The sequence below is a fragment of the Canis aureus genome, chromosome 24 (genome assembly GCF_053574225.1).
Source record: "Canis aureus isolate CA01 chromosome 24, VMU_Caureus_v.1.0, whole genome shotgun sequence".
Lineage (NCBI taxonomy): Eukaryota > Metazoa > Chordata > Mammalia > Carnivora > Canidae > Canis > Canis aureus.
The window spans coordinates 25,165,392-25,191,747 of NC_135634.1; the positions used below are offsets into that span (position 1 = coordinate 25,165,392).

The following is a 26,356-nucleotide window of genomic DNA, read 5'->3' on the forward strand; positions in this document are numbered from 1 at the left end:
CCACCATCCTTGATAAAGCCATCCTCACCCCCAGGGTCCAGTATTTCACAGTGGTGGTTGACTGAGTGCCAAGAATGTGGAATCAGCTGCAGTAGGTGTGTGTGGCCTCAGGCAGTGGTTCCTAAATCCGGGGAAAAGGGGGCGGGGGAGGGGAGCTTTTGAAAATTGAGGACTTCGTTTCTCCTACCTATCTGACCTGCTGAATCAGGATTTCTGGTAAAGTTGGGGTGAAATGAGGGCTGAATTTATAATTTTATCAAGTTCCGGAAATTTTGGGTAACTAGGGTGGTAAGCTCCAGCATAGAGTGTTCTGGAGTTGGATTCATCCCAGAGACCAGGACAGTGCCCCAGGGCCTCAAAGTCGGAGGTCTGGGACGTTCTCCTCAGGTCCCAGAATTATACAAATGGACCTAGCCTGTGCTCTGGGCGTTGAGACATAGTGCGGGACAAGCTGCTGCTGCTGCCAGTCATCCTCCTTTCAGCCAAGGGGCACTCCCACTGGGGAAAGGGGGACGGTAGGCAGAAGAGGGTCTAGAACCTTTGTTCCTTAGATCCATTGGGCTTTAATAGCAGGTGCAAAGACAGAGGCTCGGAGGAGAGACGGCCCGTTCTGTAATTAGCTTCTGCCCAGCCTCCTCACTGGGCAGAAACGGCCAACCTTGTGGCCGTAGGGCTGTGGGGTCCAAGCGGCGGCTAGCGCGGGAAGGGCCGCGCTAAGAGCCGCCTCCCTTGCCTCTCGCCTGCGCGGGCACCGCCGCCAGGGCCGCAGCTGTTGGTGTAGGAGAGCAGCCTCCTGGCGCCCGGCTAGAGGAGCGCTCGCAGGTCAGTCAGGGCCGGCCGGGGAGGCTTTTTCGGCTGAATGCACCAGGCGCAGCGAGTTGGAAAACTTAAAGTGAGGAAGGGGCCAATAGGAACTTTAACTGGCCCCGCCTTACCTCAAACAAGAAAAACAAAAACGTCTTCTGGGCTAAAAATACATATTGAGAAAGTCCCCGTGCGCACGCAGGCGGCGCGTTCCAGCTGCCGGCCTGGCCCAGGGAGGACTTGGCCGCGCGGCCGCCGATTACACCCAGCTCGGCTGGGATGGCTCCGAGCCGTCTGCCCTGACGTCAGCGAGGCCCCGGGCCCCGCCGCGGCGAGATAGGCAGCGCGGCCGGGCGCGGGCGCGGCGCTAATCACTGCCAGATGTCCCTAATAGCGCAGATAAAGACGGACGGAGCGGCCGGGAATAAATTTGTAATCAGGGCTCTACCATCTGATCATCAAAGCGGCCCAAATGCCGGGAGAATTTGAAGGGAACGTGCGTGTAGGGGGGTGACGTTTCGGGGAGAGGCGGGGGACGCGGCCCTCGAAGGGAACGGACTCGGGCGGGGTGGAGCGACGGCAGGGAGAGGAGTCTCACGTGTGTGCGCGGGGAAGTCAGACGCCCGCCCGGTGCACTTTACCTTCCACTAGCCTGGCGGGCCGCAGCCGCGGGCGGGGACAGGCCCCTTAGAGCCCGGCAGACAGTCGCCTGCGGAGCGTGCTCGTGGGGCAGAGCTCGAGGGGCAGGGCGCGTGGGGCAGAGCTCGAGGGGCAGAGAGCGTGGGGCAGAGCGCGTGGGGCAGAGCGCGTGGGGCCGAGCTCCAGGAGCAGAGCTCTCCAGGGGCAGAGCTCATGGGACAGAGCTCCAGGGGCAGAGAGCGTGGGGCAGAGCTCGAGGGGCAGAGCGCGTGGGGCCGAGCTCGGGGGGCAGGGCGCGTGGGGCAGAGCTCGAGGGGCAGAGCGCGTGGGGCAGAGCTCTAGGGGCAGAGCTCCAGGGGCAGAGCTCATGGGGCAGAGCTCCAGGGGCAGAGAGCGTGGGGCAGAGCTCGAGGGGCAGAGCGCGTGGGGCCGAGCTCGGGGGGCAGGGCGCGTGGGGCAGAGCTCGAGGGGCAGGGCGCATGGGGCCGAGCTCGTGGGAGGGGCAGAGCTCTTGGGACAGCGCTCCAGGGGCAGAGAGCAGAGGGGCCGAGCGCGTGGGGCCGAGCTCATGAGGCCGAGCGCGTGGGGGCAGAGCTCGAGGGGCCGAGCTCGTGGGGCAGAGGCTGGCCGTAAGTCCTCCGGAAACATGCCAACCGCTTCCTCTCCTGCAGTTACCCCCTCTCCTGTCCTCCCCTTCCGAGAAACAGTTAAAAAATACCGCGTTCTCCCACCGCCCCACCCCCTCCCCACCGTCCCCACCCCACGGGAACCCTCCAGCGCGGCTGAGCTTCTTCAGGAAGGGAGGTACTGGGGTCTCGAGCAGGGACGGTCTTTCTCTCCGAGGGATCCGCGGGCTGCGACAGGCCAAGAGTCCCGTGCGTTGTAGAGACTCGGTAGTGCCTCCTCCTCATGCGGGGTGCAGGGTCCGGGCGGAGGAGTGGGGCTCGGTGGAGGGAAGGGGCTCCCTTGGGTCAACAGATCCAGGAAAGGCAAGCGGAGCCCGGGGTACGGATTCGGCCCTCTACGAGGCGTACGCCACAAGCCTCCTCCTCTGCAGATCATCTCCGCCTGGCACCTACCGCCAGCTCCTCTTCCAAATCCAGGCACGTGGGTGGGACTCGCGCGCAGACGGAACGCAAGGCGCCTGTGGAAGAGAAAATTGCGAGCCGCGTGCGCGGCGTTAGACGCAGCGTTTCTGGAAAGCTGCAGGAATAGGTGAGACGTTTCCCGCGCTTTGGAGACCCGCAGTGCAAGGCAGTTCCGGCTACTGTGGCATCCTGGGACCAGTTTATTGTCCCCTGCAAGCACACCTCATGCAACTGGCTCGGGTTCTCTGGGCAAAGCCAAAGTCTCAGAAGTAGCTCACAAGCCTGCCTCCTTCCGCTCCCCGTGGCTTTGATTTCGATCTCACTCTCACCCTAGGCATCCCTTCCTGCGAAATCGGCGTGCACGAAACTCACCCTCCTGCTTCCTTCACAACCGGTGGGATACCAGCTCTGTGATCCTCACCAGCAGTAGGCAGGCAGCAGCCGACAGAGGCAGAGACGAGGGGCAAAGGATTGAGCCACCCTCCAGGCCCAACTCATGCATACTTGCTGCCCCTTCTGGCGACACCAATGCCCCCACCTCCTCAAGGGGACGACCAGGCCACCTGGTCCTGAGGAGGGCAGCCTAGGCCCAGAAGCCTACCCTTCCTACGTGCCCAGAGCTATTGGCTAACCCGCTGGGATGTTGGAGCTTCCCAGCAAGCCTTCAGAGAGTGGGTCCGGGATTTAGAAGGCAGGAAGAACCCCAAGTGATCTTGCGGTCTTCTTCTCATAGTTTTGACCTGAAAAAGGCTCTTAAAGCTGCAGTTAATGTTCCAGCTGGGGGCGGAAATCCTGAAAAACTGAGAATGGGAGCAAGGAGTGTGCTCAGGTCCCACTCTGTTGAATTTTTCAGGTTACTTCCCAAGGAGTAGAGAATGGGTAAGAACGAACACACACACACACACACACACACACACACAGCAGCCGAGCCCTCTCCCCGCTGGTGCTCCAGGGTTATCAGGCTCTCGGCCTGCCCGGCGGTCTGGGGCCGGGCCCTGACAGCCAGATCTACCATCAATTTACCTTCCGCCGCCCCAGCTTCCCATTTAGCTTTTAACGTCAAATCCTGCATTTTTGTCGGCTCCGGCCTGTCTAGAGAGCTTGTGATTTCGCTGCAGGAGTGATTGCTTTTAACAAAATGGCAGCAACCACATTATCCGAGCAATTAAAACAGAGGCCCTTTTAGCAGATCCCGCAAGGCAAGAGGTTGGAAATATTTTTTTTTTTTTAAAGCAAAGGAGAAAGGGAGTTAAAAGAGAAATAAATGTGTAGAAGAGAAAAGCATGGACGCTCAGAAGAATCGCCTGCCTAGCACACCACTCACTTCCCGGGACTTGACAACGTGGAGCAGGGATGTTGGGTGGCTGGGAACGTTGGGTAGGTTAGGATGTCCCAATCGACTGTAGAGATGTATAATCTGGGGTGTCTTGCCACTTAGGGTGTGCGTTCAGTTAGGGGTTCGGCCCCCTGGGGTGTCAGGTCTGCTGGATGTCTGGCCAGCTGGGATTTCACACAGGTTGGAATGTCGAGATGCTTGAGGTGTTGGGGCCTGGTGCGGCTGGGCCAGAGGAAGCGTCGTGGCAGGCAGGAGAGCAGGCGGGCAGTGCCTGGCCCGGGCCAGACAAAGAGGATGAATTTCTGCAGCGCGGGTTTTAAAGCATGTGTAGCAGCAGCAAGCTGCCCCATAGCGATGCAGCTGCCAGGCTCCTCTGGATCTCCTCTGCTGGTGTTTAATAAACCAGAAAAAGTGTTAGACCAGCAAAAGTGCAGTAAGGCCCAGATGGTAAAGACGACCAGCTACCCAAGGCAAGTACAGGCACACATGCATGATGGACATAACTCCTCTTCAGTTCCTGTTTTAAAATCTTACCACCTCCACCACCACTCTCTCCACTATTTCAGTAAACCCTTTTCTTCTGCCCCTGGGATATGATGTCTTGAAAGGATTAAAGACGCAAAAGGCCGTTGGAGGCAGGGAAGGGAGAACGCCACTCGGTCAAACTGACAAGAATCCCAAGAGTAATAGAAAATCAGGGCGCGCCTTCCTACGCCCCCCCCCCCCCCAGTGCTATAAACAAAGGCAAGTGTCTGTAAACACAGCCCTCGCCCACCGCGTCGGCCCAGCGCAGCCTGACCCGAGGGGAGAAAGTTCAGATCGCTTTGGCCGAGTTGTTCTAACCCCTCGCCCTCGCGTTGTCAGCTGCCCACAGAAGAAACCCGCAGAGCCACTCGCTGGTCTGTCCTGCAGCACTTGCGAATTTGCCTGCTGTAGGCGACAGGCTCAGAGTGGGCACCGGCGAGCCGCGGGAACCCCTGGGACATCGGGGCAGCGTCTGTGCCCGGAGCCGAGGTGCGAACATCACCCCGAGGATGGGTTCCAAGATGGAAACCCTCTGGCAAGCCTCCCTAACACCAGATTTATATACGTGGCGTTTCATGAAACAAACCGCTTTTTAATACGTTTCACCTTTCTTCCCCCCACCCCCCATCTCTCCCCCTCCTCCCTCCCCTCCCTGGCCTGCCGAGTCCTTTATGGCACTTCAGGTTCTCTGGTTCCTAGGGCAGAGATTCCGGCTGTAGCCAAGACTACGGGCAAAGGAGGCCTCAGAGACTTCCATCCGGGGTGTTCCGGGGTTCCAGGAGACCGAACCTCAAACGGGGTGACGTCCCTGGCGGCTGGTAGCCCGGGGAGGGAGCCGGTTGCTCGGCTGGCCTGGGGCCGGGAAGACTTCAGACACTGCAGTTAATATTGAGTTCCCTGTAGCTCCTTGTAAATCTAGTCCCCCCTTCACCCCCCTTTAAATCCTTGGTCATGTTCGCGATTTCTTACTTGACGTAGAATTCCTTGTTACCTAATCATGGACTTTTTTTTTCCCCAAAAGCTCGCCCCTTCCCAAGGCCGGCTCAGATGAGAATCACCCTGATGGAGACTACAAATAAAAACCTCCTCTTTCCCTCTTTTTTCTTTTCCCGGATGAAAGCCCTACATTTTGAATTAAAAACTGTAGACTATTTCCTGCCGCTGCAATAACTCCTGGGATCCTCCTCAAATCTCCTCCACCTAAAACATGCTCCCCAAACAAAAACCGAAGTCCCCGCAGAATGGCATTTGGTTGATTTTGTGAAAACAAGGACACCTTTTCACCTTCCAGTGAACTGCCAAGGCCTTTCTTGGCCCCAGACCCTCCTAATACTGACCACTCAGCCTACTCTGGGGCTGGGGGTGAGGAGGGGAGCCAGAAGGAGACAGGACTAGGGTAGAGCCCAAGTCCCAGGATTTTCACCAAGGACACTTCCCAATGAGGGCTGCGGCTCCCGCTGAGGATTGATCAGAACTACCGACTCTTTCAAATAAAGTTAGAGGCAATCACGATAATTTAGTTTACTTCTGAATATTTTAAATATTATGAAAACAAGTATAACAGTTTTGTTTTCAAAACTCTTTTGAGGTATCAACCATTAAAAGATTGGGGTTTTTGTAAAAAAAAAAACACACAGTGGTTTATTGAATACTTACAACGTTTACACCTTCAATATTAATTAAATTCCACTTAGTTTTAGAGGACGGAAGTGCACAAAACAAGTAGCTGTTGGAAACATCTTCGAATAGGGAACGACCACAGATGTAAAGACAGCACTAGATACCGACCTCAACAGAAATGTTAGCGGCCCCGTTTTCTGCTTTGAAATAAAACTTTATAATCCCCAGGAATATTTATATCCAAAGGCCAAGTAGTAAAGATACACTTCACATACACACTATTGTCTGCTGTCTTTATCTGGAAGGGGTTGGGTAAGTGGGGAGGGGGCAACACCGGTGTCTACACAGCCAGGAGGGAACATTCACACATAGAGAATCTAGGAGACGACGGGATCCCTTACCACGCGGGAGTGTCCTCTTCATATTAAAATATGGAATGCTTTTCTTCAAATATCCACTTTTTTTTGAGGGGGAAGTGGGGAGCGGATGCCTCAAAGGGGGCCAAAGAGAGGGCAGGCAAATTGCACATAAATAAACCGGATGATTCCAAATGCATGAAGTCCTCGGAGCGGAGCCTGGAGAGCTTGCCCGGAGTCCTGGGTCTGCTTCCGGCTCCTGGGCCCCGGCTCCTTCGCGCTCTCCTCCTCCTCCTCCTCCTCCTCCTCCTCCTCCTCCTCCTCCTCCTCCTCCTCATTGCTTGAGCTCCAGGGCCCAGACGTGCTGCGGCCAGCCCGTCCGGCCTTTGGTTTTCTTGTCGTTGCTGCTTACTGTGCTTTTCAAGATTTCGTTCTGGGCAGAGGACAGACGAAGGGGAGAAAGGTGGAATGAGAAATTCTGAAAGGAGGCCTGGTTCCGCGACACCCCCGCACTTACTGGGGAAAAAAGGAGATGGTGAGAGATCGAGTTGGGGATGAGAGATATGGGATGGTTTCGAGTCCTCGCCTCTGCAGAAAAAGCTACAAAGGTTTGCGCAGCCTTAGCTACTGCCCAGGCCTCCACGCGCCTGCGACGCTCAACTACCGGATAGGCAGGCTTATAAACAACCAGCCGTTTCCAAGTCTTTTATGGAGGAGCTGGGGCCTTTTCTCTAACTCCAGATGTAGGGGCTCCCTGTTTTCATTCGTAATCCCAGCTTCGCGCTCTAGGGAAGGTGGGGATAAATTCCTGGTGCCTTGGACCTGGCCGGTAGGCGAGGGGCTCCCCGGCCCCCAGCACGGCAGTGCCTCTCCAACGAGGCCTTTAAAATCCCTCGTTATTCGGGAGGTCACTCGACTATGCACCGGCTAAAGCTCCACAGGCCCCAAAGAAGAAAAACTAAACAGCAGCCCTGCTCCGAACACCACTGACCAACGGAGGACTTGGTAGGAACTTGAGAAAACTAATTTTCAGTTATAGGTCCGTGTTACTGTTAACAACAATAACAACGACCATATTAGTATTTACTGTTTGTCTTAAAATGCTCAAGCAAATAAAACAAGAAATAGCCATGACGCACACTCATCTGGGAGGTTACAGTTTAGTCTCATCGCCAAAGAGAAACTGGAGTTGCATTTTAATATTAAAAGTACTTATTTTTATGTTTATCTTTACGTCTTGGAGCACTGTAATGAGAACCACCACAAAATTCTCTTACAATCAGTGGTAGCCTGGTTCTCCTGAAGGGGATAAAGGATCGATGGTGCAATAATTGCAATCTGGCGCTTCTGGGCGATTTATTTTAGAAATACCTGAAAGCAAGATAGGATAGGAGGCCAAATGAAGGCTCTAAGGGACATAGAACGATTGCACCAGTGCAGTCAGAAGATCAGCGGGGACCCTGGGTCGGAGAAGCACGCCCGCCCGAGGTGCTGGTGCAACAGCGGTAACCCAGAGGGAAGATCCCCAGCGCGAAGCATCCATCCCTCCTAACCTCCTCCTCCTCCTCCTCCTGCTTGCAACCTCACCCATCTCTTCAGCTTCTCAGGAAACCATCCTTTCCACAAGCTGGTTTAAACAACCGTGGATAGGATGCAGCCAAAGACCGAGGGACGGCATTGCTCAGCCCACTTGGAAAGATCCCCGTAGCTCCGGTCCCCCGAACCCGCACCCCCTCTCCCCCCTGCCCCTCGGTACTGACCAGCTCCTTCTTCCTCTTCTCCTCTTTCACATCTGTCTTCTTGATCTCCGCCTTGAAGGCCTCCGCCTCGCCATTCTGGTCGTCCTTGGCCAGCAGGTCCATGAGGTAGGCGATGTAGCTGGTGGCCAGGCGCAGCGTCTTGATCTTGGAGAGTTTGGTGTCGGCGGGCACGTTGGGGATACACTCGCGCAGTTCGGCGAAGGCGCTGTTGATGCTCTGAGTCCTGCGCCTCTCCTTGCGGTTAGCGGTGCCCCGGCGCTTCACCCGGCGCGGCCCCCCTAGGCCCGGGGGCCCGGCGCCCGGCGGCACCCCCCCGTAATGGGAGTGGTCCAGGCCGGCGGCGCCGCTGGCGTACTCGGGGCTGTAGGACAGGGCCATGCTGTAGTCGGGGGGCGACATCTCGGGGTGGCCGATGAGCCAGCCATGGAAGTAGGGGTTCTCCTCGTGGCTGCAGCGGCTGGCGGCGGCGGCGGCGGCGGCGGCGGCGGCGGCGGCGAACGGATAGCCCTCATGGTGCACCACCGGGTGGTGGGGGAAGCCCCCCACCAGACTCATATCGCCCTCCGCGCCCCTCCACGCGCCCCAGCGTGCGCGCAGCCCCGCCGCGCCCTCGGCCGGGGCCCCCGCTTCGGCGCCGGGCGGCCTCCCCCACCCCCCGCCCCCCAGCCCTCGGGCGCCCGGGCCGGCCCGGCAGCCGCAGAGGGGGCCGCTGCAGCCCGGGCCCCGACCCCCGGCCTGGCCCGCCGGGCCCGCCTCAGCAGCACCGCGGCCTCCGGCTCCCCATAGGGCGCGGCGAGCTGGTCCCGGCACCGTGCGCCCCCGGCCGCCGCCGACTCCCGCCTGGCTCCCCGGCCCGCGCGCCGGCTCCTGCTCCCCGGGCCGCTGCGCGGAGGCACGAGCCGCTCGTGCTCATGCAAAGGTGCCCGCGCTCCCGCGGGGCTGCGTGGCGGAGGCGCCGGGCTGCGCCGCGGCCGCGATCCTGGCACCGAGGCTGGCTCGGGAGTCCCGGGGCGAGTCCGAGCCACGGTCGGAGGAGCCGGCCCGGCTCTGCAGGGAGGCGGCGGGGTCGGCTGCTCACTGCGAAGCTGCTACCTCCATGCGACCCTCCCCTTCCCGCCCCTTCCCCTCCCCTCCCCCCACCAGCCCGGTCTGGGTTCTTGGGCGCTTATTGTTTTAATGAAATTTTTGGTTGTTGTTGTTTTGGTCCTTGAACGTGATTTTAGCAGCGGGTAACGTGTCCTCACTCCTCTCGGGCTCCCTCGGAGGGTTTTCAGAGAGGTCTCATTGCATCCATTTTCTCAGATCCTCTCCTTCTTTCAGGGGAAGGACCTGGGGCCCTGCAAGCGCCCCGGGGCGCGAAGGCGGCGGCGCGGGTTCTCGGGGGTCTGCGCGGTGGCCGCGGGGGCTCCCGGGCGGCGGCGGCGGCGGTCCTCCGGGCCTGGACGCCGTGAGGGGAGTAAGCGGATTTCCCCAGCAAGATCTCCATGTACAGCTACATCTTTAGGGCTGCTCGGGTTAATATATGTCGTCAGAGGCTCCTCACGCCAATCCCGGGGCGGCAGGGGCGGTGCCTCTCGCTCTCCGCAATAAAACTTTTTGATGTTCTCGTTGCTAATTGTCGAAGTCCTCTTCCAGGATTGGCTGCCCCTTCACAACCATGAGATAATTAAAACTGGTGGGGGGGGGGGCGGGTTAAAAAAACTTTTTTATCAGTCAGAGGTTAATGCAAGTGTTTAGCAGATGCTTTACTATTAAATTATCCGCCACCTCCCCCCCCCCCAGTCTCAAATCTTGAAGAATCTCAAACCAGGTATGGTATCACTTCTGCTTTCTTTTCTGGTTTAAGAAAACGGAAAAAAAAAAAAAAAAGAGAGAGAGAGAGAGAGGTGGAGGGGACTTACATATCTCTTTTGTAAGTGTTTGTGTAGGTGACCGAGGCAAGAAAATAAGCAGGCGGCGTGGTGCCTTTTCCGTACGGGGTGGGGCGGGGGAGAGCAGAGGGGCGGCGGGGGGAGGGCGGCCGCTGCGACCTGGCACCGCTACCCTCGCGCGTCTCCCTGCCTAACCCACTGCGCTACCCCGGCCCGGGCCTCGGAGGTCGCTCCCGTGACCGGCGTTGCTTTTGAGGATCGCGGTTGAGGCCGCCGGACGAACGTTCAAGCCCCCTGTAAATACCCTTATTCCCATATTCTTCAGGGACACCAGCCCCGGCGACGACGACCCTGGGCGACTGCAAAGCGCAGGCAACCTCGATTCCCCGAATTGGTGGAGTGGCCGGCATCGGTGTCCCCCTGGTTTCACTGGCCTGTTTGGTAAGTAACTGAATATTTTTTACAGCGTGTTCAGAGCTTATTTTCCAGTTTTTACGAACAAACATATAAATATATCTGTGCATTCCTGCGTCTCCCATAAAAGCGGGCATCTGTGGAAGGCAGGTTTAGTGATCGGAGGGGAACCATTAAACAGCAGTTTAAGAGGCGGACCGGGAGGACGGCTCGTGGATGTTGAGGCTGCTGGCCCCAGTGATCTTGCACGCATTATAACGGAAAGTGGATCTCCGCTTGTAAGTCAGCCGGCCGAGGCGCCCTCGTGGCGTGAGCGTTTTGGGAAAGCCGGAAAGAGGCCGGGGCAGGGATGGACGGAGGCAGCAGCTGGAACATCCCCGGGCTTGGCAGCGAGTCGCCAAGGGAGACCCCTTGTTTCGGGGAGGTCGGGGCCTGATGGCATTGGGTGCGGGTGACGGTGTCAAGCGGGACCCTGCGGGCCCTAAATTAGAGGTAGCCCAGGGCAGAGTGGAGAGGAGACCACGCGGGCCCTGGAGGCCTGGGACTCTTGGCTGGGCCTGGCTGGGGTCACCCAGAGGAGACCCTTGACTCCACCTTGGGGATTGTCCTTTGGAAGCAGGCAGAGACAGGCCCCAGGCCTCACAAGGAGCCCCACCTCACAAAGGGAGCCCCAACCCAAGGACTCCGCGGGGACAGTCCTTCAGTCCTTTCCCAGGGCGCGGGGCACTTTCCACATGTCGGTGGTTGGGGATGGAAGGCAAGGTCAGAGCCAGCGGACAGAAGGAGGGTGGGAGCCCCCAACTCCTCTGCTGCAGGGGATTCAGGGTGGGCTTCACCAGCCTCTACAGTCCAGGGCATCAGCATCGAGAAATGCATTTTAGGTTTGCGGTGGCTAGGTGGTAGGAGAGGGGAACTCAGAGACCGGCATAGGCTAGCAAGCCCAGTCCTGGAGTCCATTCAGGGTCCCTTCTGTCCCCCGGGCATGGGGTCAGTTCTCTTGGATGCCCCCAGCATTGCGTCTTAAGGCTGAGCACAGGATGTGGGGAGAAGCTGAAATCAGATTTGTTGGTAAAGTGACACTCGGGCATGGAATACAATAGCGACCTAGAGCTTGCAACCACCCTCCCCCCCCACTTGGATGGGTCTGCAATTTTAGCATGAACGGGAGTGTTTTAAAGACCTTGTTCTTCAAGGAAAGAATATAGGTAGTGTGGTGGGGTTCTGTTTACATTTTCACCAGGGAGGCAAACTCTGAATGTGTAAATACTGGTAGTTCAATCCTCTGACATTTGATACTTAAAAAGAAAAAAAGTCTGTTTATAAGAACACATCTAGGCCTTGGAAGCAGGTAGGCAAAGTTAAAATGGTTGCACTACGTATGGCTGGGAACAGATAACAATATAAGGGAGCAGTTGGTAGGCTGCTTTCAGACTCAGAGGAAGTTTTGGAAATTGAAAGGAAGAAGAGGCTAGGCGGAAGGCTGAACTGGGGACTGAGATGCTGTGTCCACCAGAAGCAAGTAGCCTCAGTGTTGAAGCTATCAGAATTGACCACTTTCAGCCTTTCTCATGCTCTTTTAATTGAAACCAAAAATGGGCAAATATCTTCATGGTCCCAGATATCATGGCAAGTGATAAAAGAGATGGAGAACACGGGACAGAAAAAAGTCGTAAAAGATGCTAATCTGAGCATCAGTCCTTACTGACAGTGTCATTATCAGTTAATTAATGCTGTGCGAGGGTCTAGGGCTTCATGTAGCTCAGAAAGCCAAGCCCAGGGACTACAGCCTTAGAAAGGCAGCTTGGAGGCAGGGCACAAAGGGATGAACCCTAGCTAGTTATTGACACAGAGACCAGACTGGCTGAATGCACAACCAAATGAGTCCACTTTTTTTTTCTCTTGGTGTCCTCTTTTGTATATTCCGCTGCAGGTCTGGTGGCATGCTGGGTTAGTCTCTGCTTTGGAAAGCTGTGAGGCAGATGCCGCCATCTCAAGTCTCAAGCGTGCCCCCAGTTTAGATGGCCCATGCCTTTTGGGGGTGGGGTGGGGTGGATAGTGATGGAGGGGAAAAGTGGGAAAAGAAAGGTGGGGGGGGGAGGATAAGTTTCCCAGCTTAGATGTCAACCCAGGGATTGTAGGAGTGTGCACTCAGGCGCGTGGTGCGCTGCCCCCCTAAGGGCACATGTTCTGAGTATTCAAAGGGCCCAAGCAGCTGAGATGATGCAGGCTCTAGGCCACCCTGGGTGCCCACAGGAGGAAACCTAGTGAGGATGTGCTAACTTCACTCCCCTTTTCTGAAGCCATGGGCAACCAATCTTACCCAGGTGGGCAGCCCCAGGCTGAAGAAATGCTGTGATTCTATGTCACAGTCTTCACTGCAGTTGCTGATATACCCACTGTACTGCGCATTACCTCTGCCCAGAGAGAAACAGACTGAACCGGGTTCAACAATTTATTTTGCGCCCATGTCTCTTGGCTCCTTCCTTTAACTCCCACCCCTTCTCTGGAAAAGACTCAAAGAGCATGGGAGAGGCTGAGCACTCCCTTGCAAACATTTTGGTCTTGTGAGATATTCCTTTTAAAATCAATCTGGTTTAAACTAAATATTTTTTTTAAAAAAACTTCAGTCTGTTTTTAGGGAAAATACAGATCTTTTTGAGGTATTTATTATTACAAAGGCAAGGGCAGTTTGTATCTCGTGTTTTGCTCAATGAGAACTCAAAATAAACTGGACCTGAAAAGAACCAGGCCGGAGGGCCATAAACACACATTTTATGTTTACGGGAATTATGGCTCAATTCCCTCCATCGTTTTTCAAATCTCGTTTTACCTTATTTTCCTAACCAACATAGCAGAAGTGACTGAGCATTCTTTTAAATACCTATGACGCTCTTATCTAAGCCCCAGAATGTGTTAAGAACTCTCCAGAAAGAACATCAAACCCAGGAGGTGGCAGAGAAAGTAATGTGTTCTTGAAGATGTGACCACAGCCCTACCTGCTCCAAGGAAGGTGCTTCTTATGACACCTTAGCTTTGCATTTTGTCTGGCCTAAAGTGGGATTGAGTCATTTTATATGCTAGCCCCTTGGTCTCAGAACCTTTAGGACACATGGAACAAGGCACGTTGTGGGAGTGGAGTGGCAGCAAGGCATCTCCTTCTAACTCAGGTTCCCTCGTCCCTCCCTTCCTGGGTTGCCTTTTGAGAAACAATGGTCTACAGATGTGGCAAGTGACAGTGGCCCCAGAAATGTAGTGGTGCTCAAAGTACAGTCTTATAAAGCAGAATCAAGTTTGATTGACCTCTGATGTCTGCTTCAAAAAGGAAGGACAGGAAAAGTTGTCTTTGGCTCTTAGGAGGTTTTATTTCTGAGCATTTTGTTTTTGCATTTTGGAGTGGGGGTAGGGTATTTGAAGAGTGATCCTCTTCCCCGTCCAGAGCAGAGCTGTGGAGATGGGGGTGGGGTGGGGCTGAACTAGCTGCAAGGACTAGGGAGGGTTTGATTGCTTAGGACTCCGTCAGTCCAGCCTTTTTTTTTTTTTTTTAAGTCCAGTTTTGATTAGGAAAGATTTAAATTGGTGGAGAAAATTGGGACTTGCTTGGTGCCTCCACCCCACCCCATTTAGCCTCTTTCTCTTTCCCCTTCCTTCTGTCCCTGTCCTTCCCTCTTTCCCACCTTCCCTCCTTCCCTCCCTTGTAATTTACCTTTGAGCAATGCTTGGATTTCTCAGTTTTTTTTTTTTTTTTGATGTCACTGAATCTTGAAACTGGTGAAGAATAAGAAACTGGTTTATCTTTTAGTCCTTTAAGAAAAAAATTGAGATATGATCGACATACAACACCGTGCAAGTTTAAAATGTATAACGTGTAAGAAAAATCTTAATATCCACTACCGTGGATATTAAGGTAGGAATTTGCATTTCCTTCAAATAATCAATGACCAGATCTTCATATTAAGTGGCAGATGTGCTGTTTTGGAAGGTTTTCACTGGTCAGGGAGAATGAGATACCTGGCCAGGTATCCAAGCCTGTCCGTAAAGCTAAAATACTTACTCAGACTAAAGAGAACAAAAGTTAATGTATGCAAAAGAGCCACTCTAGAAGCAGCAGGGTGTGTACATGGGAGGTATTATTAATGTTGTTATACTAGTCTTTAGAAGTAAGGTAGATCTGGTCATTGCTAGTTTCTAATAAAATAGAGCAAAAGTGGCATGAGAAAATGCATCCCATGGGATTTATGTGAACTACTTTGTTTCAAGCAAATTACATACACACTGGCAACATTTTCTTCCAAGCCAGAGAGAAAGCATTCAACAGTCAGATGAGGAAGTAATTGTAATTTTGCAAACCCCGTCTATGGAAAAATAAGTAGTAGTTAACTTTGACCAGTCTACAGTACAGTCTGGGATTCAGAACAAAATACAAAAGCAAATGGCAACTTAAAATGTGGAACTTTAGACAAGCCATTGAAGTGACGGGAAGTTTTGTTTGTGACTTGAGCCCCCTGTGCATTCCTGGTTCTAACTGCAGGGTTGCTCACATTCCCAGGATGTCTTGCTCTGAAGCCTCCTTTGCAAATTCATGTAGGGCTTTTTTTTTTTTTTGCCCTGGCAGTTTCTTCCAATCTTTCTACTTTATTCTAGGGCCTTTGCTCCTAGACAGGGGACTTGAGCCAGGATGGTTGGGTTTCAGGTTAACAAAAAGAAACCCTTTTATTGTCAATATTAATGGCAAACCTCGATTTTTACAAGGCTTAGGTTTAGCAGCATGAGCAGATCAAAAGCAGCTTGGCTTGATTTCTCAATATTCTCTGGAGCTTAGACAATTAACTGCAATTTTGCTTCTAATGAAACAACACAAAAATGTTAGTTACAAGAATGTTAAAGTTAGTCTTTTAGCAAGAATTTTACCTGTGTACAACATGTCAGAATCTAATAAATTTGTCCACTGATCCTGAGTTGGGTTTTGAGGGAAACCTCCTTAAGAAAACGTGTGAGCGGAGTGTCTTCGTTTGCAATGCCACGAGCCTGTTTCAGTGTGTGCATTCCACACTTGCCTTTCTGGCTGGGTAAGGATCCGGCGACTGAGGTCCCCCTGGTAATTTGGGTACACCGAGTCTCCAGTTAATGATAGATAATCAGCCTTTGGGTCATTCGGTCATTCTCTTATTACAAACCCCTCCTGCTCTCTCTGATCTCCTTTCAAACTAAATTTCACACAAACAAATAAAGCAAGACAGGGACAAGTTCTTGAAAAAAAAAAAAAAAGAGGGAGAAATATTAGAAACTCCTGATACAGAACTCTAAACAAGGAAAGGCAAGCTAAAAGAGGATAGGAAAGAACATCTTATCAAAATGAACATGTTGTGTACAAAACATTAGAAGAAAAGGCTCTGGTTTCTGTTAAAGTGACAGAAAATTAAAATAAAAATAATTGCAGGCAGAGAAGTTATAATATAAACAGAGAAGGCAGGATGCTTGTTGGAAATGCGCAGCACCAGGAGGCTAATTTGTTGTTACAGATTATATATCTGCACCAGGATAGGAGAGGCGCTACTTTGTTCTATTTTCCAGAAAAGAATGGCTTTCTTTTGAGTACTTGTATGAGTGCCCACTTAAGTTAACACAGGCCAAACCCTCGAGGAACAAAAAATGGGAATCGCATTCTGCTTGCGAAGCATCCAACTTCAAAAGAAGGAATCGGTTGCATACAAAAAAGGAAAAGCAAAATTCCATTCAGAGCGCATTTAGATGGTTCACTAAATCGGTATGACTGATGCTTTTTTGTTTTGCTGACAGAAGGTGCAGATCATTCTCCGGGAAGTACAGCTGAAACCAGTCCTCCTCTGCCCTCTGGGGGCCTTCATTTTCCCAGCCTACATCTGCTTGTGACTCCAGAAAGACAGACTTCAGATTGGCCAAGGTACATCTCTGACCAGATCCCTCTAAGAAAAACTCAGGAATGTGTGACTCTAATTGTTCAGAACTCTGGTGAGAGCATCCTTGGTGCTATTTTCCTGCCCTGTCTTTGCCCAGTCCTTTTGGCCCAAGTCCAGGGTTCCGGAAGGGTCAAGATTTAGCTACTGGTGTCATCTCCAAACCCTGGGTTTTCAATCCTAAGAGAGACTGGAACTGGATTAAGCTCAGGGCTTACTCAACTCCTAGTTCTCCAAGTTAGAGGGGCAGCCGGGAGATGGCAACAGGTTGTGAAAGTGTGACTCCCAGATTGTCCTCAACCATCTGTCTGGCATTCCTTGACTTGCCAGCATAGCTGGCAAACAATCCATCTTTCTCTCTTTTTAAATGTTTCTTCTAGGCCCAGTTTAAATGCCGCCTCCTCCAGGAAGCCTGTCCAGGTATTGCTTTCCTTCTCTCTGCTCCTCCAAATCAAGTCCCCCCTTTCGGAGGCACCTCCTCACATTCTCTCTGCTAGATCGCTGGGCACATACCTTTAACTTCTGGCGACTGTGGGTTCCTTGAGCCCCCAGTCAATGCATTGTACCCAGTAGGGGACTAAACAGCTTGTGTAAAAGGGATGACTTAGAACTGGGTGCATTCCCATACCTCAATTGCAACCGGATTTATTTTCTTTATTTTGAAAGTGACTCGAGCTAGTAGGGGAGGTGGACGTCTCAATAGGGAACAGACCTTCACTTCCAAGCCCACGGGAGAACCGGGGAGGGAAGGCTTCCTTGGGATGGATCCCCGGGGCAGTGGGTCTGCGTGAGCGCATATGGACTCCGAGGGGGGGAAGCCCGGGCGGGGCCTGGCCTCCCCGCGTGGCCCCTGCGCACAACCTGAGCTCCGGAGTCGGAGCTGGGCAGGGCGGACGAGGGGCACCAGGCACCGGCTGCGGGATCTCAGGCAAGGCCGTCCGGCTCCCTCAGCCTTAGTGCCTTCATCTGAACAATGGGTTAATGATCCCGAGCTGGAGGGTGCGTGTGGGGGGATTAAATGAGATCAAGATGAGCCCGAGAGCACGGCGCCTGACGCGCGGGCTGCGCTCAATAAATATTCATGTATTTTCTCTTCCTGCCTCTTCCCCTCCCTGACAGCCTCCTGGAGCCCCGGCCCGACGGCGAGGGGCCGCGCGGCGGCGGACCGCACCACTGGCCTCGGTGCCCCGAGCCGAGCCGCCCGCTGCTCCGCGGAGGTGGCGGGGCCCTCAGGCCTCCCGGGACCTGGGCGCCGGGGGGTGATGCGGGCTGCGGCGGCCGCCGGGAAAGCTGGGGTGGGGGTGGCAGGGGCGCGGCCGCCCCCTGCATCCCGGTTAAGTTATCCTTTTGATCCCCACCCACCTGTCGGTGCCCGGCACCGGTGAGGCCGGTGCCCCGCAGCTCGGACCGGGGGGAGGTCGCCGCGCCCGGGCGGGATGGACCCCCCAGCTCCCCCTAGCTGGTCTCCGAGGACTTTCCGCCCGACGCGGGCAGGAAGGGGTTAACCGCGCCCTTTTCCCTCCCCCGCATACCTCCCCCCCCTTCGCCCCCCGCCCCAATCCGGAGCCCTCGGCCGCGGGGCGAAGGCCGCCGCTCCCTCCCGAGGTCTCATTAGGGAAACCCTCACCGCTATTTGCAACATTTCCTCAATCAAGTGCCTTTAAATAGAGCTGCACAAACAAATTGGCGGCAAAAGCGTAGATCTTGTCACGATTGAGACCGATCCAATAGTTCAGCCTTGTTTGCTTTGCAATTACGGGTTGGCTTGTGGCTGCGGTGCCATCGGGGCAGACCTGCAGCCGCGCGCCCGCTCCCCTGCACCCTGGGCGGCGGCGGAGGCGGAGGCGGAGGCGCCCCGCGGAGCCGCTGCCGGGAGGAGGTGGCGGCGGGAGAGGCGGGAGGGCGGCGGGGCGCGCCCTGCACCCGCGTGCAGAGGGCGCGAGCGGCGCGGAGAAGACGGACTCCCCGGCTCTTGGCGGAGCCCCTGGGATGTACGCGGCAGTCATCAACTGTGCAAGGCGCTCGCAGCCTCTCTCCGCTCTTCCTTGTCCCCTCACTTCCATCTCCATTACATTTTTCTGCAGTATTTGTTAGCGGTTACTGCTCCCCCCTTCTTTCCCGCTGTTAAACTGCTAGCGTGATTTGTTACGTTTTCCATAGCTGCTTATTCTTGTTTGACTTTTTGTACAGAGTCACTTTAAATCTGCTGCAGGGAGCACGAAGCTCCCAGCCCTGAGGATGGGCTCCCGCCGGCCGAGGCTGCCCCCACTGCTCTCCCTCAATTCCTGCGCGGTGGCTCTTTTGTGTAAATCTGCTCCGGGCGCGTTCGGTCACCGCGCAGGCCAGCCTAGTTTCTATCAGCAGAACAGTAGTTAACTCACATCAGGTCCTAAGCCTTGTATTTCACAGACAATTAAATCTTGGCTGCTGTTTAACAAAATTGTAATATTTACTCTGCTCAGTACCGAGGAGCACTTTTAAAGTCAAAAACAAATACATTTCAAAAAGAAAATATGATAATAAATCTCTTTTTATGGATTTTCTCTGCAGAAGTGGAAACAACGTGATTTAAATCCTCACGCCCGCACCCCCCTCTCAGGCATAGCTGAGGTTACACAGATACTGTCTTTTAACGCACCGTCTTCGTGTCTGGGGCGGGGCGGGGTGGGGGGGAGGCACCTGCATTTGTTATATTCAATTCAGTTTTTAAGATTTCACACTGCACCCTAACCCGTATCTGCAAAAGCAACAAGGATTTTGGAATAATTAGGTCTGGGATATGAACCTTATTTTTCACACTGATTCAGGAAAGGTGGGCATGGCTTGGGTCATTATTTTACGATTTCATATTACCTTATAAATGACTACCCATTTTTCTCTCATGTTGACTTCTGATGGAGGTGAGAAAGTTGAGGCAGAGAAATATTTTTATGAGACTCTGGGGTACATATTAAAATATGGTTCTTTATTATTTAAAAATGTGGAGTTGTGGATGGCCCTGCATTTGTTTGCTGGCGGTCATAAAATAAATTCATAGCTGTTCTAGTCAATTAACAATCTCTTTTAAGTTTTACATTTTTTTTTGGGGGGGGGTGTTTATTATCCCACCTGGATTGTAGCTTCATTCTTCTGGATTACACTCCTATTGTAACATTTTGGCTCTCAATTTTATTTAAAGCAAACCTCTGAAATAATGGTTTCATAAAATTGTGCAATGTCAAAGCCACAGAATAATATTTCATGTTCATATGTCATGCACACCCATGAATATCTTTCAAGAAATAGGAAGCAGTAGCTACAAAAGGTACCATTTCATGAGAATTCTCTCTTCACCAAAAAAATTGGTCTGGCATATTATGCAATGCACAAATTATAATATTACTTTCATGTGTGTTAATCTGTTTAGTATTAAAACTGCTAGTGTCTTAATCATTAACATGTTTTACCACACTACTTTCAAATGGGTGATCTCAGATAATTATGAAGATTTTGATGTTAATCTCATGTTAAGTGAACAACTATGAAAATAACCTTAGAGCATTATTATTCTTATATAAACGCCAACAAACACAATTGTAAAGGGAACACGATTACTTTTTATCTGGCATTATCCTATAAGGATATGGCTACATTCATTTCTCTTAAAATCAGAGCAGTTTTCAATTACTTTTTAACAATTTTTTTTCAAGACAGCATTTTGCAGTATCTGTAAACCACAACAACTTTGTACTGACAGATACATATTTTTTTCAACATTTATCCATTAGCTTCTCTGCAAACTCACTAAAATAGAATAATATACAAAAATATCAAAATATAGAGAACAATTATTAGGTTCTACATATTTATTTAGGTAAGCCAATGTTATTAAAATTAAAAACATGTGCCTGGCATATAAATGTTTCTTTAAGAATTCTTTTTTGGATGCACAGTTATTATTTTTTAAACCAACTCAGATTTTCAAGTACTGATTTTTCTCTCTAAACAGGCATTGCATTGTTTTAAACAGTAGCTCCTGGAACAGTACCACTCTTAGTATTTTAGACTTCCAAACAACAATTGGAATTGGATAAATGCTTTCAGCTGGGAGCACTTTCTTAATACCTTTGTAGGTAATAGGATTCCCTATTTGTGTGGAGTGACAAATGGACAGTGTGGTGGACAGACTGCTTACCCTTTACAGAATCTATCAGAAAATGGCGTTTTTTTCTATGAGATTGTTTGTGGTCCATCTAAAAGAAATTCTGTTCAAATGTGAAATCAGGGAAAATGAGTGAGTGCTTTTTCTAACTACAGTTATGAAGTGACGACTGAAAGAAGAGGATGAAAAATATAAGACAGAAGGAATGCAGAAACATAAAATCTGAAAAAGACAATTTCCTTAGGCAGGATCTGGCTCTTTGTCTATAAACAGGAGAGTGATGAATTGGATCCATATAGTCAGATTTGTTTTTGTTTTCTTCAATCCAGTGATTTTTAAAATAGATTTTTCACTAGATGAAGAAGCCCAAACAAGGAAATATATTTAAATTCTTGAATATGGGAAAATGGTAGCTTCCATGATTTTTACGTATTAGTTTAAAATATAATGAATTTTAGGGGTGCCTGGGTGGCTCATTTGGTTGAGTGCCTTCAGCTCAGGACATGATCTCCAGGTCCTGGGATCGAGTCCCAAGTCTGGCTCCCTGCTGAGTGGGGAGTCTGCTTCTCCCTCTCTCTCTCTCTGTGCTCTTCCTCCTTCTGTCATACACTCTTTCACATAAATAAATAAAATCTTAAAAAATATATAATGACTTTTAATCCATTGTACCATTGTCCTTTCTAAATGAGTACATGTCAAAAAAGAACCTCATGATAAATGAATACATGTCAACAAGCAATGAATTTTCAAACCAGTGAAGTATATCCATGAGATAATTTACATAAACTCTGACTTGCTGAGAAAAAAATTAAAAAAATAACTTTTTTCAGGAACACACCAGGGAACTTTGTTATTATTCTGGGATAAATAAAGCAAGAAACTGCCTCCTTCCATTCCTAGTAATTCTTTTGGTTTTTCCAAACATTGTTAAGTTCTATGCGTCTTTTGCTATTCAAGTAAAGATGATGTCAGCAATAAAATTACAGAATCTAATCAAGTGACTATTTTTGCTTTATTACAAATATACATTATATATGGGCTGTTGAAGTGCCTAGTTGTTTGAATGCTGAACTTCTCTTTTTTCTGACACACTGATATTTAATGAAGTGTTTGTAAAGATAAATATGATGGCTCATCAAAGGTAAAACAGTCATGGTAACAAAGCAGTATTTGAGTCTGTGAGGTGTGGGCTGCACTTTGTAAATTATAGTGTTTTTAAATCATGACCTAGGTATTTGTAATGAGGATATGTGGGAAGAGAACCCCGAGGGTCCTCGGCATACAGAGGCAAAGGAACACAATCCTATAGGGGAATTTGCTTTCAGAAGAACATTGCCTTTTCCACCCCACTGCCCAAGCCCCTATCCCTGCCATATTTCCACTTGCTATATTTTACTAAAAGTTACAGAGGGACATCTGGGTGGCTCAGTTGGTTAAGCATCTGCCTTTGGCTCAGGTCACTATCTCAGGGTCCTGGGACCCAGCCCCGCATTGAACTCCCTGCTCAGCTGGGAGTCTGCTTCTTCCTCTTCCTCTGCCCCTCTCCCCTGCTCATGCTTTCTCTCTCTCCAGCCCCCCCCCCCCCAAAAGGCCACAGAATTAAGAGTGGCTGCAACCGGATGGGCTTTTCTCTCCTTAAATACTTTAATATCACATGGCATTAGTATAGCTGCATTAATGGTTGAAAAGTTCACTCAGCTGTTTCTGTGTTTTGTTCTCATTGCTAGCTATATGAATATGTGAAAATGACTGGATCAGGCACTGAATTTTTCTCATTGCCTTAAATACTAGTTTTAGTTTATAATCTCAGATAGATTTGAGTAAATTGTAAGCCATATACATTTTATTGTGTTATTGTGTATGCCCTGCTTCATGTCAGAAAGACTCTAAAGTTGCTTTATCAATAGTTGGTAAGATAAATTTTAAAAAATCTGTAAAAGTAATCCCTGTAAATCTAATTGTAATTTATTTTGACGCTTATTATAAGATCAGTGATGTGTTCTGGCAAATATTTGATCCCAAGGTGAAACAAAGTCACATTTGAAATATGCCAAATTTTAAAAATTAATTTTGAGGATATTGTATTATTAAGAAATCATCATCATAATACATGGAAATAAAGCTGTACTATGCATGTAGTATAGTATGCATAATAGCAGCATAATGTAGTGATTAAAAGCAAGTCTCTGGAGTGAGAGGTACAGTTTTGAATACTGACTACAACACATATCTGCTTGTGATCTTGGGAAAGTCACTATTCTCTGCTTCAGTTACCATGTCTACAGGTGAATAATAATTGTAGACTGTTATAATGTTGTGAACATTTTTTTGAGATGATTCCCACAAGGCTCTCAGTTGAGGGTCTGGCATAGAGTAAATGCTTGATAAACAGTAGCTCTTCTCTTCGGCACAGCTCTGTAGCATTAAAAAGTGGCAAGCCACAGTTCCCTTCCTGAGAGCCAGTAGGCGTGGGGATGTTCATTGCCCACAGATTTCATGGAGATTTGTAGGAGAAGCCTACATTGGCTTCCAGACCTTGATGTTGACAGGGTAAAGACAATGGCTGCTGTCTGTCTTTAGAGATTCTAGAAAGGTATGGGGAGATGGTTCTGGTGATAGCAACCTGGCAGATTGACAGCAGAAGTCTAGTTTCATGCCACCTTGGCTATGTGTAGTGTGGTCTGTTGGTGCCTGACACAAAGGTCTAGACTGAAGAAAATGACACATTAAAGAAATGAAATCCACTAGGGCAATGGTCTCCTCATTGTTTTAATTGTGCACTCCAACAGTAAGACATTTTAAGTATATATTTATTTGCAAATTATAAATCTGCACCACTTTACTGATGTAGTATATACTTGCAAAAAATAAGCTAAAAAAGGGCAAGATAAAGAAGGCTTAAACAATAGATTTAAATATTTGCAGGTGAGGGGATCCCTGGGTGGCGCAGCGGTTTGGCGCCTGCCTTTGGCCCAGGGCGCGATCCTGGAGACTCGGGATCGAGTCCCACATCAGGCTCCCTGCATGGAGCCTGCTTCTCCCTCTGCCTGTGTCTCTGCCTCTCTCTCTCTCTCTGTGACTATCATAAATAAATAGATTAAAAAAATAAATATTTGCAGGTGAGATAAACTCAGTTATCCGCAGCAATGGATGCAAATCCACGTTTTAATTGGTCTTGGTCACTTAAAAACGCTTTGGTTGACTTACTCTCTGATTTGTGTTATCAATGTTTCTGTCTTGTTTTGTGGCTGACTAAAGTCTCTAGTAGGAAAAACAGAGTCAGTCTGCCATTTTCTTGATGGTTTATGCCTGTATTTGATTGATCTTTTACTCTAAGGTTCGTTGTAGGGCTATTTGTAAAGACCCCTGTCCATTTGGTGAGGGTTAGTTTAAGTAAAACTGGATTACAGGGCAGCCCGGGTGGCTCAGCGGTTTAGCACCTTCTTCAGTCCAGGGCCTGATCCTGGAGACCTGGGATCGAGTCCCACATCGGGCTCCCTGCATGGAGCCTGCTTCTCCCTCTGCCTGTGTCTCTGCCTCTCTCTCTCTGTCTTTCATGAATAAGTGAATAAAATCTTTAAAAAAAACCTAGATTACATCATCTCCTTCCACCTAACTGAGCCAGATAAGCCATAACACGTCTTGATCTACCCATGCTCCTGCAGGGCCCATCGTCAACCCTTCTGCAGCTGCGATCTCCTCCTTCCCTGAGGATCCATATGTGCCTCAGACAACTTGACTAGGACCAAGTTAGGGTGTTGGTGAACTCATTTCTGAGTGTTTACGTGAAAACAAATATGAAGAGAATTTCTAATGTGGTCTTCTTGTACTTGATTCTTCGGGCACCATAGTCCCAGACTCAGGTATCATTATGGTACCTGGCATTTCTCTCCCTTGAGGGTCTACAGCAGAATGAACGGGACCCTTGGGTGCACTTGACTTTGTCTTATTTATTTATTTATTTATTTATTTATTTATTTATTTATTTGAGACACACTCAGAGATGCAGAGACACAGGCAGTAGGAGAAGCACAGGAAGTAGGAGCCTGATGTGGGATTTGATCCCAGGACCCCGGGATCATGCCCTGAGCTGAAGGCAGACACTCAACCACTGAGCTACCCAGGTGTCCCCGGACTTTGTTTTCTATACTTTGCATTATTCTGTGTAGCTTTCCACTGTTTACAAATCACTTTCACCTGTTTCTGTCATTTGAACTTAGCAGCTTTGTAGGGGTGGTAAAGCAGGTCTGATTCTGTCCATTCTGAAGATAGAAGAGATGAACCATCAGAGGCATTGACTGGAGAAGTGAAATAATTGCCCAAGTTCACACAGGTGGTAGGAGGCAGAGCTGTGTTTGAACTTTTCTTTTCTTTCTTTTTTTTTTTTAAAAGATTTTATTTATTATTCATGACAGACAGAGAGAGCGAGTGAGTGAGAGACATAGGCAGAGAGAGAAGCAGGCCTGATGCAGGACTCTTTACCTGGACCAGGATCATGCCCTGAGTTGAAGGCAGACACTCAACCACTGAGCCACCCAGGCGTCCCTTAACTGAATTTTTAAACTGTATTCATATTTGTCTGAACTGAGAGAGGGAATGACAGGACTGAAGAGAAGCAATGGTTCTAAGTTGTGCTGGGGAAGAGGGGATTAAGAGGAAGCACCTGTACTAGAATATACAAAGATCAAATGGAGTAATGCAGAGGAAAGGAATTAGCATTTGTTGAGGACTGATTTTGCCCAGTGCTCTCTACACACATTGTTCCTTTAATATAGTTCTTTACTTCAAGGAGTAGGTTTTTACATATATGGAAGTTGTAGTTCAGAGATGTTAAAGCAATTTGCCTAAATCATACAGTTTTTAGGTTGTGAGGTTTAAACCAAAGAGAGCTGACATTAAATATATATACATTTTTCGGTATCCAGGTAATGTTAAAATAACAACATATGTTAAATTTGAAAATCTGGGGGTGCCTGGGTGGCTCAGCAGTTGAGCGTTTACCTTCAGCTCAGGGCGTGATCCTGGGGGTCCTGGGGGTCCTAGGATCAAGTCCTGCATTGGGGTCCCCGCAGGGAGGCTGCTTCTCCCTCTGCCTATGTCTGTGCCTCTCTCTCTGTGTCTCTCATGAATAAATAAATAAAATCTTTAAAAAAATATTTGAAAGTCTGGTGAGCAACTTTTGTCCCTAATCAGATCTTTGGCTTTGGCTAAAAATCAACAATGACAACACCAAATGCTAGCAAGGTTGCAGAGAAACTGGATCACTAAGGCACTGCTGGTGGGAACGTAAAGTGGTCCAGCCAGCCTGGAAGACAGTCTGGAAGTTTCCTAAAAAGTAAATGTGTAACTACCATGTGACTTAGCAACTGCACTCCTGAGCATTTTTCTCAGATAAATGAAGACCTAAGCTTGCATGGAAACCTGTACATGAATGCTTATTGCAGCTTATTCATAATAGCCCTAAACTGAAGACAACTCACAGGTCCTTCACTAGAGACAAACTGTTAATCATTGTGTTAACAGTTAAGCATGTATTGGTAAGTATACACCATCATTCTGGTGGAATACTGTTCAGCAATAAAAAAGGAATAACTTATTGATAAGAGCAACAACCTGAATGAATCTCCAGAGAATTAACGCTGGGTTAAAAAAAAAAACAAAACTAACAAGGACAAATTATAGACTATATATTTCCATTTATATAACATTCTTGAAATGACAAAATCATAGAAATGAAGGAAAGATTAATGGTTACTAGAGGTTAAGGAGCAGGGGGCGTGAAAGAGAAGTGTGTATAGCTATAGAAAGGCAGCAGGAAGGATCCTCATGGTTATGGAAATGCATCTTAACTGTATTAATGTCAATATCC

The 26,356-nt window shown here is 49.8% G+C and overlaps 3 protein-coding genes across 4 annotated transcripts; 2 read left to right on the forward strand and 1 right to left on the reverse strand.

Moving 5' to 3' along the window:
- The first annotated feature begins 2,040 nt into the window (after positions 1–2,040).
- LOC144295917 (uncharacterized) lies at positions 2,041–3,815 on the forward strand. 2 transcript variants are annotated; one of them, XM_077868581.1, is made up of 3 exons: positions 2,054–2,318; positions 2,501–2,646; positions 2,855–3,815. In XM_077868581.1, the coding sequence occupies exons 1-3, from the start codon at positions 2,090–2,092 to the stop codon at positions 3,116–3,118; spliced, it is 639 nt and encodes a 212-aa protein (XP_077724707.1). In that variant the 5' UTR covers positions 2,054–2,089; the 3' UTR covers positions 3,119–3,815. The 2 variants fall into 2 exon arrangements, 1 of the variants encoding a protein (XP_077724707.1); XR_013363051.1 differs by lacking the exon at positions 2,855–3,815 and having other exon boundaries at positions 2,041–2,336.
- A 2,083-nt stretch (positions 3,816–5,898) lies between these two features.
- HAND2 (heart and neural crest derivatives expressed 2) lies at positions 5,899–8,743 on the reverse strand. The gene is made up of 2 exons (XM_077868580.1): positions 8,129–8,743; positions 5,899–6,801 (listed from the first exon to the last, which is right to left on the reverse strand). The coding sequence occupies exons 1-2, from the start codon at positions 8,681–8,683 to the stop codon at positions 6,703–6,705; spliced, it is 654 nt and encodes a 217-aa protein (XP_077724706.1). The 5' UTR covers positions 8,684–8,743; the 3' UTR covers positions 5,899–6,702.
- Positions 8,744–9,224: 481 nt separating this feature from the next.
- On the forward strand, positions 9,225–21,480 carry LOC144296617 (uncharacterized). Its single transcript, XM_077869708.1, has 7 exons — positions 9,225–9,275; positions 9,449–9,584; positions 9,911–9,938; positions 10,325–10,440; positions 16,210–16,333; positions 16,727–16,766; positions 17,466–21,480. Exons 1-7 carry the CDS (start codon positions 9,225–9,227, stop codon positions 17,607–17,609), a joined length of 639 nt encoding a protein of 212 aa, XP_077725834.1. The 3' UTR covers positions 17,610–21,480.
- The last annotated feature ends 4,876 nt before the right edge of the window (positions 21,481–26,356 follow it).

What these genes read in the sequence shown, in the direction of transcription:
- LOC144295917 (XM_077868581.1), top strand. Translation starts at nt 2,090, where the DNA reads ATGCCAACCGCTTCCTCTCCTGCAGTTACCCCCTCTCCTGTCCTCCCC. An exon ending in TGCGACAGGCCAAGAGTCCC is followed by an intron (nt 2,319 to 2,500) that starts GTGCGTTGTAGA and finishes CCTCCTCTGCAG; the next exon opens with ATCATCTCCGCCTGGCACCT. An exon ending in GACGCAGCGTTTCTGGAAAG is followed by an intron (nt 2,647 to 2,854) that starts CTGCAGGAATAG and finishes TTTCGATCTCAC; the next exon opens with TCTCACCCTAGGCATCCCTT.
- HAND2 (XM_077868580.1), bottom strand. Translation starts at nt 8,683, where the DNA reads ATGAGTCTGGTGGGGGGCTTCCCCCACCACCCGGTGGTGCACCATGAG. An exon ending in AGAAGAGGAAGAAGGAGCTG is followed by an intron (nt 6,802 to 8,128) that starts GTCAGTACCGAG and finishes TCCTCTGCCCAG; the next exon opens with AACGAAATCTTGAAAAGCAC.
- LOC144296617 (XM_077869708.1), top strand. Translation starts at nt 9,225, where the DNA reads ATGCGACCCTCCCCTTCCCGCCCCTTCCCCTCCCCTCCCCCCACCAGC. An exon ending in CCCCTCCCCCCACCAGCCCG is followed by an intron (nt 9,276 to 9,448) that starts GTCTGGGTTCTT and finishes TCCTTCTTTCAG; the next exon opens with GGGAAGGACCTGGGGCCCTG. An exon ending in TGGTTTCACTGGCCTGTTTG is followed by an intron (nt 10,441 to 16,209) that starts GTAAGTAACTGA and finishes TTTTGCTGACAG; the next exon opens with AAGGTGCAGATCATTCTCCG.